At 44.2% G+C, this 12,972-nt stretch overlaps 1 protein-coding gene across 2 annotated transcripts; it reads left to right on the top strand.

The window, feature by feature from the left end:
- Positions 1–2,326: 2,326 nt before the first annotated feature.
- Positions 2,327–12,476, top strand: LOC117962826 (zinc finger protein 252-like). 2 transcript variants are annotated; one of them, XM_059009720.1, is made up of 4 exons: positions 2,327–2,674; positions 4,967–5,320; positions 8,806–9,159; positions 11,100–12,476. In XM_059009720.1, the coding sequence occupies exons 1-4, from the start codon at positions 2,410–2,412 to the stop codon at positions 11,945–11,947; spliced, it is 1,821 nt and encodes a 606-aa protein (XP_058865703.1). In that variant the 5' UTR covers positions 2,327–2,409; the 3' UTR covers positions 11,948–12,476. The 2 variants fall into 2 exon arrangements, with proteins under 2 accessions (XP_058865703.1, XP_034772794.2); XM_034916903.2 differs by lacking the exon at positions 4,967–5,320 and having other exon boundaries at positions 2,331–2,674.
- Positions 12,477–12,972: the final 496 nt, after the last annotated feature.

Below are 12,972 nucleotides of genomic sequence, written 5' to 3'. Positions count from 1 at the left end.
AGACAAAAATGATCTAAACAAAGTAAACTTCTTCAAAGTAAATCCTTCTTGAGAAACTGTTTAATAAAATACATTCTTCTACAAAACAACTTTAAACTTTTTTTCTTAGAGCAACTCTCCTCGCCCCCTCACTCCCCATTCCTAGCAGAACTAACGGCTCTCAGACTAGGGGCTCTTATTTGATTCATGGAGCTAGCATAATTTACAATCAATTTACCACACAAGACTGGGGAGGAGGAAGGGCTGAGAGCAGATAAGGTGACAGGGAGGAGGAAGGGCTGAGAGCAGGTAATGTGACGGGGAGGAGGAAGGGCTGAGAGCAGGTACAGTGACGGAGGAGGATGGGCTGAGAGCAGGTAAGGTGACAGAGGAGGAAGGGCTGAGAGCAGGTAAGGTGACGGGTGGAGGAAGGGCTGAGAGCAGGTAAGGTGACAGGGAGGAGGAAGGGCTGAGAGCAGGTAATGTGACTGGGAGGAGGAAGGGCTGAGAGCAGGTACAGTGACAGGGAGGAGGAAGGGCTGAGAGCAGGTAAGGTGACGGGAGGAGGAAGGGCTGAGAGCAGGTAAGGTGACGGGTGGAGGAAGGGCTGAGAGCAGGTAAGGTGACGGAGGAGGAGGAAGGGCTGAGAGCAGGTAAGGTGACAGGGAGGAGGAAGGGCTGAGAGCAGGTACAGTGACGGAAGAGGAAGCGCTGAGAGCAGGTAAGGTGACGGAGGAGGAAGGGCTGAGAGCAGGTAAGGTGACGGAGGAGGAAGGGTTGAGAGCAGGTAAGGTGACGGAGGAGGAAGGGCTGAGCAGGTAAGGTGACAGGGAGGAGGAAGGGCTGAGAGCAGGTAAGGTGACAGGGAGGAGGAAGGGCTGAGAGCAGGTAAGGTGACGGGAGGAGGAAGGGCTGAGAGCAGGTAAGGTGACGGAGGAGGAAGGGCTGAGAGCAGGTAAGGTGACAGGGAGGAGGAAGGGCTGAGAGCAGGTAAGGTGACAGGGAGGAGGAAGGGCTGAGAGCAGGTACAGTGACAGGGAGGAGGAAGGGCTGAGAGCAGGTACAGTGACGGGAGGAGGAAGGGCTGAGAGCAGGTACAGTGTGAGGAGGAGGAAGGGCTGAGAGCAGGTACAGTGACACGGAGGAGGAAGGGCTGAGAGCAGGTAAGGTGACGGGAGGAGGAAGGGCTGAGAGCAGGTAAGGTGACAGGGAGGAGGAAGGGCTGAGAGCAGGTACAGTGACGGAGGAGGAAGGGCTGAGAGCAGGTAAGGTGACTGGGAGGAGGAAGGGCTGAGAGCAGGTAAGGTGACTGGGAGGAGGAAGGGCTGAGAGCAGGTAAGGTGACTGGGAGGAGGAAGTGCTGAGAGCAGGTACAGTGACAGGGAGGAGGAAGGGCTGATTGTGTTTCATCTGCTTGTATATGATATTGTTTTAAAAGGATTTCATTCTTGACGAGCATTCCCTGACACGTTGTTTTATTTAGTTATGCATGTAGAATGCCCTGGGAAACATTTTTATTTACAATTAAAAACCCATATTATTTCCTAATCTGTTTGGGTTGCTACATTATATTTCACCCCCCTCTGAGTGAGGTACAATCCTTAGATGTTCAGAGATGGGCAGTATGTTTGCTCCATAGGCGAATTTTGCCATACTAAACGCCCAGCAACATTTACAATTACGTAAATCTGATTATTTATATATATATATATATATATATATATATATATATATATATAATATATATATATATATATTATATAAACATGTTCTATACCGCCTATGTCTCTAGTTCACATTTCACCCCCACCCCTTTTTTTTATTGAGTTACAATCCTTAGATTGTTCATTAATGGGCGGTATGTGTGCTGCATTAGTCTTTTGTATTTTAAACACGTTTTATTCAGGGAGCTATTTGTGATATATTTTTAAAAAAGTAATTATTTTGATTATTTCTGAGCGGATGAGAAAGTACTTCAGGACATTGTCCATGTTATATTTAGGGCTTCTGTAACTCGACAGTGCTGGCACACTTAAACTGTCCCTTCTTTGCTTTGCTGTCTTCCACAATGAAATCGCGACGGTCTCGGCACATTCTTCTGGGGGTTTTGTGTGGAGGAATTTTTTTACATTTCGCCACAATTCTGTTTGAAATCCTCCGTATTTTCACTGTAATACAGTTTTAATTCCCGCTACGAGCCTCCATCCTGACTGTAATCTCGTTTTAAATCTCGCAAGCGGAGTCTCCAATAGAAAGGTAGCAATGTGCCGTCACTCGGTAGTCGGGGTGTGTTTAAAGTATTCAGAGCGAATCAATGACCGATGCAAGTCTATTTGAAATCGTTGTTTTTTTTTGTTTTTTTTTTAAGTTAACGTGCTCTGCTCCTATCGGAAGTTGCTTACTGTTGCACAGTCCCTACGAGCAGCTAAGATGGACGCCTGTGTCTCCGTGTCCTTCTTTCAAGACGAGCTCGCCTCTACCGTCCAGCATGCGGTCAAAGCGGCTGTGGACACACTCTTGCGTGAAATTACAAAAGTTGTCGGCAGCAAATTCACTGAATTGCGAGTGGAAATGGCTGGAAAGGAGAAAGAGAATGAAATTCTGAGGCTGAGATTGGAAATATCAGAGAGCGAGCTGAACGCTGTGCGAGATAACGCTGCAGATGCAGACATTAAACCACCGCTGATATTTCAAGGTAAGATTGATTCTTTTTTTTTATGTATGGCTTGGTCAGTCCAACACCTTAACTCACCTTTTTTGGGGAAGATCTTGGTTAGAATGTGTCTTATTAATTATATATACTCTTAATACAGTCAAACCTGCTCACGCGACCACATGGTCTAAGTGACCACTTTAAATTCCTCCCAATTATATTTGTGTTTTTATTAACTGTATAGCGACCACGTGTCTAGTATTAAACTGTATTCACGGCAGACTCACAACGGGACTTGGTGTGCAGGGTCGAAGTGCAGTGGAGTTGTAGTGTGAGAAAAGTATGGCGGTGAATTGTTGTGTCTGACTCCCGATGTGATTCCTATAAGGAAGCAAAGTTAGCCTTTTCAAACATGCACACCCGAGCCGAGCCGAGCCGAGCCGGACCCGGGCCGAGCCCCCAGTGTTCGCACTGTGGAACGTGACGTCAGATTCAGTGGCCCCGGGCGCACAGAGGAGAGCTGTGGGTTTGTTTTGAGATGAATGGACCCCGAGGTCGTACTGTCCGAAACGATAGTCTACCAAACGATTTCACAGGATTTGAGAAATATGGGACTAAATCGCAGAGCCAGGGCTTCATTTGAAAAGAAAGAGGTGTCGCGGCGCAAGCAATGACAATAATACCGACCCTAAGAACCGTACATTCAAAATCATAACACGTTTATATGAAAGAGTATTGTGATTTACACTCGCATCATATTCAAAGTAGTAGAACGTGCAGGAAAATTAAAGGCAACCGCTTAACAAATAAGAAATTTAAAAACCTGTATACACGTTTATATGGTTTTACATTTAAATGGTTTAAAAAAATTAAAAGGCATTCAGAGGACGTCCACAAGAACGACATTGAAAAAAATACGAACACGAACACGAACGTGGGTTTGACCCGCGACCTGCACCATTATCAGCGACGTGTGTGCAACATAAGCCGCTGGAAGATTACAAAAACAATTCATTAAACTTAGGCTAACTTAGTTGTTATCTTAGTATTATTCTCTATTCATTGAATTATATGCATTGGAAAAGGCGAGAGAGAACCAGATCATTATGTATTGTTTTGGTTTAATATATAGCAGGCTAATGATCCTATTGAAGTAGGCTGCAATATTTTTTTCATTAAAAACGTGTTCTTTGTTGAAATTAGTGTTCAGCTTTCATACTTCGTTGTGTACTACTCCATTTAATCAACCCAAGTAGTGTACGAAGTTGCTTGTATCGTTCATGACGTTTTTCAAATCAAGTAAGCTGATTTGTGTATAAAAAACGACAATAGAGTTGCAGCCAGTGTCATCTTACTTAGACACTCAAGATGAAATCGTAAAGTAATTTTAAAGTAGGCTGCAAACGTGGCAGCGGACTGTCTAATAATAACTTTAAAAACGTTACAGATAGTATTTGAAAAATGTCAGTAAACACTTAAGAAAAATAGATTTAAAGCAGGCTTATTCTAAAATCTAAAATCTAAACGTAACATCTTTAAAGAGATTTTTCTTTACAACTTGTTTTTATACATTTTTATACATTAATGTACGGTTTTTTTTTTTTTTTTTTTTTTTTAATGACCATATCGGTCGTGCAGGTCTGTGACCAAGAGTCCATTAAATCATAATATTTGATTATTTTGCCGCTGTGACCCGCTTTATTGTTAGGATTTTTGGTTTTATTGTAATCCTGTTTTATTTTTATTATTTTTTTTCACAACACTGTTTCCCGCTGTGGTTTAGTCTCGTATTTCTCAATTCCTGTGAAATCTTTTGGTAGACTTTATTGTTTGAGAAAGTACGAGTTAACCCCGTTAACTGCACCCCTGTTCATGAATGTGACTCTCGATCCAGTTGCTGTACTCTTTGTTGTATGCTTTTAGGATTTCGCATATCATGTGCCCAGTTATCTTTATTGGAGGTGTCCATGTTCTAATAGCATTACCACACGCTTAAACCCGCTCCTTCAGGCTCAAATGCTTCATTGAAATCTCAAATCAGAAATTTAAATTTCAGTCAGAACCTTTATCCATAAATAAAACCCAATTCATGAAACAATTCTAGGCTCAAATGTGAAATCCTGTTTTGAAACTGCTTGTAGATTCCTGTTGCTCTTCTAAACTACTAAAGCACCGTTTGTATTCATTTAAAAATGAACAAAATAAAAAAAACACCTCATGATTGTTCCATCGGAATGGCATCTGTCAGTAGCATTCTGACAAGGGCCTGGCTTTTTAGAGGAACCTAGCCAGTAAGTAAGAGGTTATAATTCTGTACAATTTTGTTTCCCACAGAGAGCCACGCTATCCCTGAACCTGAAGCACAGGAGGGGCCAAAGATGGAAGCAGTTTACACACAAGAGGAGTCCTTTGAGCAGGAGAGCCGTGGAAGTCTAATGCAGGTTACAGAGCTGGTGTTTGATAAAGATGAAGACGTCCCTCAACAGGAATGTGATCCTGTTAAAGAGGAATTCATAGAGCAGCAATGTGTCCCCATCGCAGACACAGAAAATAATGTCTGTACCCTTGAGGAGAACAAGCTGGGATCCAACCTGTGTGATGATCCTCCATCTGAATGTGAAGTGGGATTGAAACGTCATCGTGCAAAACAAGCTGCATTGAGCCGCCGAGTAATCCTGCAGAAACTGGGTACTGAACGCCAGCAGTGTGCTTGAGATTCATGTTCAAATCAGGGAGCTGCCCAACCACCATGTCAAAGGCTTGCTGCAGAACTGTCCTTGCTACTGAGGCCCCTGCTAGATGTTCAGTTAAACAATTTAGAACAGGGTTGGAACAAAGACCAGGAGTGGAAGGGCCAGCATTGGACTCCCTTGTGTCAGAGCTGTGCCTTTCCCCATTTCTGGTAGAGCAGGGGTGTGAAACTCCGTTCCTGGAGGGCCGCAGGGTCTTCTGGCTTTCGTTCTCTCCTAATTATTAATTGGACATGTTTAACACTTCTCTCCAGGTCTCAAAATGTTTCATGGCTAGTGTACCTGAGTCAAGTGCATTTTAAACCATCAACTGTAAAAGACCTTGAAAGATGTTAAATATGTCAAATTGGACAAATCATTTGATCAGTTAAGTTACTTGAGATCTTAAGTTGGAATGAAAACCAGAAGACCCTGCGTCCCTTGAGGACTGGAGATCGACGCCCCTGTGGTAGACTGTTTGCAGTTGTGCTGCTCCCACAGCTTTACAGAGCTGCAGGGATCACAAGCCTCGTCACTGGGTGATGCCAAATCCAATTGGGTTCCTTAGCATCACCTCAGTGCAGCACTTGCATATAAATCTGATCTACTTGTATTTGTAGGAGTGGTATTAGTGGGGTGGAAATCAGTGAGTGGTAAATGTGAGTGATGTTCTGAGGCTCTCGCACACCCATTTTATTCGGGGGGGGGGGGGGGGGGATCTGTGCCAAGCGTTGCAAGATAAAACCTGGAAAGGCTTTGTGAGGCTGTGAAAGGGAATCTGGGAATTGTAGGGCTTTGCTGTACAGAGATTTTACACACACTCTCAACAGTTATCTACAAAAAATCTCGATTCAGCTAGATTCAAATACACCCGCCCCTCGTTATATCAGCCCTCGCTGTACTGCGGATTCAGCTAGATTCAAATACACCCGCCCCTCGTTATATCAGCCCTCTCTGTACTGCGGATTCAGATAGATTCAAATACACCCACCCCTCGTTATATCAGCCCTCTCTGTACTGCGGATTCAGATAGATTCAAATACACCCGCCCCTCGTTATATCAGCCCTCGCTGTACTGCGGATTCAGATAGATTCAAATACACCCGCCCCTCGTTATATCAGCCCTCGCTGTACTGCGGATTCAGATAGATTCAAATACACCCGCCCCTCGTTATATCACCCCTCTCTGTACTGCGGATTCAGATAGATTCAAATACACCCACCCCTCGTTATATCAGCCCTCGCTGTACTGCGGATTCAGCTAGATTCAAATACACCCACCCCTCGTTATATCAGCCCTCGCTGTACTGCGGATTCAGATAGATTCAAATACACCCACCCCTCGTTATATCAGCCCTCGCTGTACTGCGGATTCAGATAGATTCATATACACCCGCCCCCCCCGTTATATCAGCCCTCGCTGTACTGCGGATTCAGATAGATTCAAATACACCCGCCCCTCGTTATATCAGCCCTCGCTGTACTGCGGATTCAGATAGATTCAAATACACCCGCCCCTCGTTATATCAGCCCTCGCTGTACTGCGGATTCAGATAGATTCAAATACACCCACCCCTCGTTATATCAGCCCTCGCTGTACTGCGGATTCAGCTAGATTCAAATACACCCACCCCTCGTTATATCGCCCCTCGCTGTACTGCGGATTCAGATAGATTCAAATACACCCACCCCTCGTTATATCACCCCTCGCTGTACTGCGGATTCAGATAGATTCAAATACACCCCCCCCTCGTTATATCGCCCCTCGCTGTACTGCGGATTCAGATAGATTCAAATACACCCACCCCTCGTTATATCAGCCCTCGCTGTACTGCGGATTCAGATAGATTCAAATACACCCACCCCTCGTTATATCAGCCCTCGCTGTACTGCGGATTCAGATAGATTCAAATACACCCACCTCTCGTTATATCAGCCCTCGCTGTACTGCGGATTCAGATAGATTCAAATACACCCACCCCCTCGTTATATCAGCCCTCGCTGTACTGCGGATTCAGATAGATTCAAATACACCCACCCCTCGTTATATCAGCCCTCGCTGTACTGCGGATTCAGATAGATTCAAATACACCCGCCCCTCGCTATATCAGCCCTCGCTGTACTGCGGATTCAGATAGATTCAAATACACCCGCCCCTCGCTGTACTGCGGATTCAGATAGATTCAAATACACCCGCCCCTCGTTATATCAGCCCTCGCTGTACTGCGGATTCAGATAGATTCAAATACACCCGCCCCTCGTTATATCGCCCCTCGCTGTACTGCGGATTCAGATAGATTCAAATACACCCACCCCTCGTTATATCAGCCCTCGCTGTACTGCGGATTCAGATAGATTCAAATACACCCGCCCCTCGTTATATCAGCCCTCGCTGTACTGCGGATTCAGATAGATTCAAATACACCCGCCCCTCGTTATATCAGCCCTCGCTGTACTGCGGATTCAGATAGATTCAAATACACCCACCCCTCGTTATATCAGCCCTCGCTGTACTGCGGATTCAGATAGATTCAAATACACCCGCCCCTCGTTATATCAGCCCTCGCTGTACTGCGGATTCAGATAGATTCAAATACACCCACCCCTCGTTATATCAGCCCTCGCTGTACTGCGGATTCAGATAGATTCAAATACACCCACCCCTCGTTATATCAGCCCTCGCTGTACTGCGGATTCAGATAGATTCAAATACACCACCCCTCGTTATATCAGCCCTCGCTGTACTGCGGATTCAGATAGATTCAAATACACCCACCCCTCGTTATATCAGCCCTCGCTGTACTGCGGATTCAGATAGATTCAAATACACCACCCCTCGTTATATCAGCCCTCTCTGTACTGCGGATTCAGATAGATTCAAATACACCCACCCCTCGTTATATCAGCCCTCGCTGTACTGCGGATTCAGATAGATTCAAATACACCACCCCTCGTTATATCAGCCCTCTCTGTACTGCGGATTCAGATAGATTCAAATACACCCACCCCCTCGCTGTACTGCGGATTCAGATAGATTCAAATACACCCACCCCTCGTTATATCAGCCCTCGCTGTACTGCGGATTCAGATAGATTCAAATACACCCACCCCCTCGTTATATCACCCCTCTCTGTACTGCGGATTCAGATAGATTCAAATACACCCACCCCTCGTTATATCAGCCCTCTCTGTACTGCGGATTCAGATAGATTCAAATACACCCCCCCTCGTTATATCAGCCCTCGCTGTACTGCGGATTCAGATAGATTCAAATATTCAATTTAAACAGGGTAAAAAAAACTAACAAACAAAAAAGCACATCCTTCCCGTTTCTTTCTTTTTCTTTCTTTCTTTCTTTCTTTCTTTCTTTCTTTCTTTCTTTCCCTCGAGGAACCTAGCCAGTAAGTAAGAGGTTATAATTCTGTACAATTTTGTTTCCCACAGAGAGCCACACTATCCCTGAACCTGAAGCACAAGAGGGGCCAAAGATAGAAGCAGTTTACACACAAGAGGAGTCCTTTGAGCAGGAGAGCCGTGGAAGTCTAATGCAGGTTACAGAGCTGGTGTTTGATAAAGATGAAGACGTCCCTCAACAGGAATGTGATCCTGTTAAAGAGGAATTCATTGAGCAGCAATGTGTCCCCATCGCAGACACAGAAAATAATGTCTGTACCCTTGAGGAGAACAAGCTGGGATCCAACCTGTGTGATGATCCTCCATCTGAATGTGAAGTGGGATTGAAACGTCATCGTGCAAAACAAGCTGCATTGAGCCGCCGAGTAATCCTGCAGAAACTGGGTACTGAACGCCAGCAGTGTGCTTGAGATTCATGTTCAAACCAGGGGGAGCTGCTCAACCACCATGTCAAAGGCTTGCTGCAGAACTGTCCTTGCTACTGAGGCCCCTGCTAGATGTTCAGTTAAACAATTTAGAACAGGGTTGGAACAAAGACCAGGAGTGGAAGGGCCAGCATTGAACTCCCTTGTGTCAGAGCTGTGCCTTTCCCCATTTCTGGTAGAGCAGGGGTGTGAAACTCCGTTCCTGGAGGGCCGCAGGGTCTTCTGGCTTTCGTTCTCCTAATTATTTTATTAATTGAACACGTTTAACACTTCTCTCCAGGTCTCAAAATGTTTCATGGCTAGTGTACCTGAGTCAAGTGCATTTTAAACCATCAACTGTAAAAGACCTTGAAAGATGTTAAATATGTCAAATTGGACAAATAATTTGATCAGTTAAGTTACTTGAGATCTTAAGTTGGAATGAAAACCAGAAGACCCTGCGTCCCTCGAGGACTGGAGATCGACGCCCCTGTGGTAGACTGTTTGCAGTTGTGCTGCTCCCACAGCTTTACAGAGCTGCAGGGATCACAAGCCTCATCACTGGGTGATGCCAAATCCAATGGGGTTCCTTAGCATCACCTCAGTGCAGCACTTGCATATAAATCTGATCTACTTGTATTTGTAGGAGTGGTATTAGTGGGGTGGAAATCAGTGAGTGGTAAATGTGAGTGATATTCTGAGGCTCTCGCACACCCATTTTATTCGGGGGGGGGGGGGGGGGGGGTTCTTTGCGTTGCAAGATAAAACCTGGAAAGGCTTTGTCAGGCTGTGAAAGGGAATCTGCGAATTGTAGGGCTTTGCTGTACAGAGATTTTACACACACTCTCAACAGTCATCTACAAAAAATCTCGATTCAGCTAGATTCAAATACACCCGCCCCTCGTTATATCAGCCCTCTCTGTACTGCGGATTCAGATAGATTCAAATACACCCCCCCCTCGTTATATCACCCCTCTCTGTACTGCGGATTCAGATAGATTCAAATACACCCGCCCCTCGTTATATCAGCCCTCGCTGTACTGCGGATTCAGATAGATTCAAATACACCCACCCCTCGTTATATCAGCCCTCGCTGTACTGCGGATTCAGATAGATTCAAATACACCCCCCCCCTCGTTATATCAGCCCTCGCTGTACTGCGGATTCAGATAGATTCAAATACACCCACCCCTCGTTATATCAGCCCTCGCTGTACTGCGGATTCAGATAGATTCAAATACACCCACCCCTCGTTATATCAGCCCTCGCTGTACTGCGGATTCAGATAGATTCAAATACACCCACCCCTCGTTATATCAGCCCTCGCTGTACTGCGGATTCAGATAGATTCAAATACACCCACCCCTCGTTATATCAGCCCTCGCTGTACTGCGGATTCAGATAGATTCAAATACACCCACCCCTCGTTATATCAGCCCTCTCTGTACTGCGGATTCAGATAGATTCAAATACACCCGCCCCTCGTTATATCAGCCCTCTCTGTACTGCGGATTCAGATAGATTCAAATACACCCACCCCTCGTTATATCAGCCCTCTCTGTACTGCGGATTCAGATAGATTCAAATATTCAATTTAAACAGGGTAAAAAAAAAAAAAAGCACATCCTCCTGGTTTTTTGTTTTCCGCTTTAATGACACGTTGACATCATTCTTGCCGTCACTCAAACTTGCGGGACACTAATTGATAAATGAATCCGTCTCAAGCAACCAATCACTGAACCGCTCGTTCACTTGTGTCTTCAACACAGGGACAGAGGCAGGCAAGAGGAGAAAATAGCCGTGAATTCTATGAAAATAGCCGTGAATTCTATGAAAATAGCCGTGAATTTTTCCTGGCTTTTATCTACATTCCTGAATATGCTGGACAATAACCTTAGTCTCTCCTTTCTTTCTTTGTAGATGAAGGAGAATATGACTCCACTCCATCACCCCACTGCAAAAACTCTTCTAGTGGCAAACCACAGTGCAAGAAACGCAGAGAGACGACACCCCAAGAAGAAAATGTGAAGACGTTGAGAACTCTCTCCGTTAAACTTCCTTTACAAGACAGACACCGACATGCTGTGGAGAGCACAGAGACGGGACATTCTGTGTGTTTTAACAATAGTGAAACCCAGGGCACCTTGAAGACCTTGCCTCATTCTATTACAGGTCAACTAGGCTCTCCTACAAATCCCACACGAGGGACTGCATTAACTTGTGCCGATTGTGGGAAGAGTTTCAAACGTTTATCACGGCTTAAAATACACCAGCGCGTTCACACAGGAGAGAAACCTCATCACTGTGCTGACTGTGGAAAGAGATTCAGTCATTTAGGAAATCTTAAAACCCACCAGCGCATTCACACTGGAGAGAAACCTTATCACTGTGCTGAATGTGGAAAGAGATTCAGTGATTTAGTAAATTTTAAAAGACACCAGCGTGTTCACACAGGAGAGAAACCGTATCACTGTGCTGACTGTGGAAAGAGATTCAGTCATTTAGTAAATCTTAAAACCCACAAGCTCCTTCACACTGGAGAGAAACCTCATCACTGCACGCAGTGTGGGAAGAGTTTCACGCAGCTAGGAGGTCTTCGAGATCACCAGCACGTTCACACGGGAGAGAAACCTCATCGCTGCACTGTTTGTGGGAAATGTTTCGCACAGTTAAGAAGGCTTAAAACCCACCAGCGCATTCACACAGGAGAGAAACCTTATCACTGTACTGAGTGTGGGAAGAGTTCCACACAGCTAGGAAGCCTTTGATATCACCAGCGCGTTCACAGGGATCAATTTTCTTTCAAGGTTTTGTAAAAATGTTAATACCACACAAACTACTAAGATGAGCACCATCTCAAACTCATGGTAAAGTGTGTGTCTGCTGGTTTTCATTCCATCTGAGTTATCAGTTACTTACTTAAGCCCTTAATGGAACTAATGATATGCTTTAATTAGGAAAGAGGAAGTTTGGGGCAAAAGGAGGCGGGACAAGCATTTTTTCTATTGTCAAGGATTTTTTTTTCTTTGGTATTGAAATCGCTTGTTTCTTCTGTATAATTTGTAATATTATGAAGGGAGGGACATTTCTGTCCTATACCCTTGTAATATTTGTACATGCATACAACAACGTTTTATGTTGAATTAAGTTTTTATATAACTAATGGTAAATGTTGTTTACTGTTAATACAATGTTACTGTAACTATACTATAAAAGTACTGTCTCCAGGAAATTCAATTGATTCATTTTCACTTTTAAATGTCTTATCACATGAAATAAACAAAACCGTTTTGCAAATGTTTATATACTTTACATTTTATAAAATGCATAAAAATACAATTGAAAACCTCACAATGCAATAAATAACTGACTTTGGTATGTAGTCAAATAAATAAACACATGCAACTATTTCAATTGAATGAAATGTTTTCTAAAATCAAACTATAACAGCGGATTTGCTGTTAGCCACGTGGCTGAAGAGTAATGCTGGTTCCAGGGATCAACCACACCACAGACTCCGTAGCACATCAACACACCCCACAGCCACGATGCCCTTAGAAACCAAATACAGTGGAGTGATTACACCGTGTAACAATTTATTTATTTATTTTTTTTGGTTCCTGGGTAGTAAGTGTTATTTCCTAATTGCTTATGCCTCAAAAGTATAGAAAATGGCTATTATTCCCCACAAACTTTGCTTTTGTGACCAGGACAGTGATATTTTGAAATGTACCTATTTCCAATGAGAAAACGGGCAAATTTGTCTTTTCGTTCACATAAAGTCAGAAAAAAA

Source organism: Acipenser ruthenus, chromosome 39 (assembly GCF_902713425.1).
Source record: "Acipenser ruthenus chromosome 39, fAciRut3.2 maternal haplotype, whole genome shotgun sequence".
NCBI lineage: Eukaryota > Metazoa > Chordata > Actinopteri > Acipenseriformes > Acipenseridae > Acipenser > Acipenser ruthenus.
Note: the sequence above shows the minus strand (reverse complement) of the source record. Positions and strands in the feature narration are given on the sequence as shown.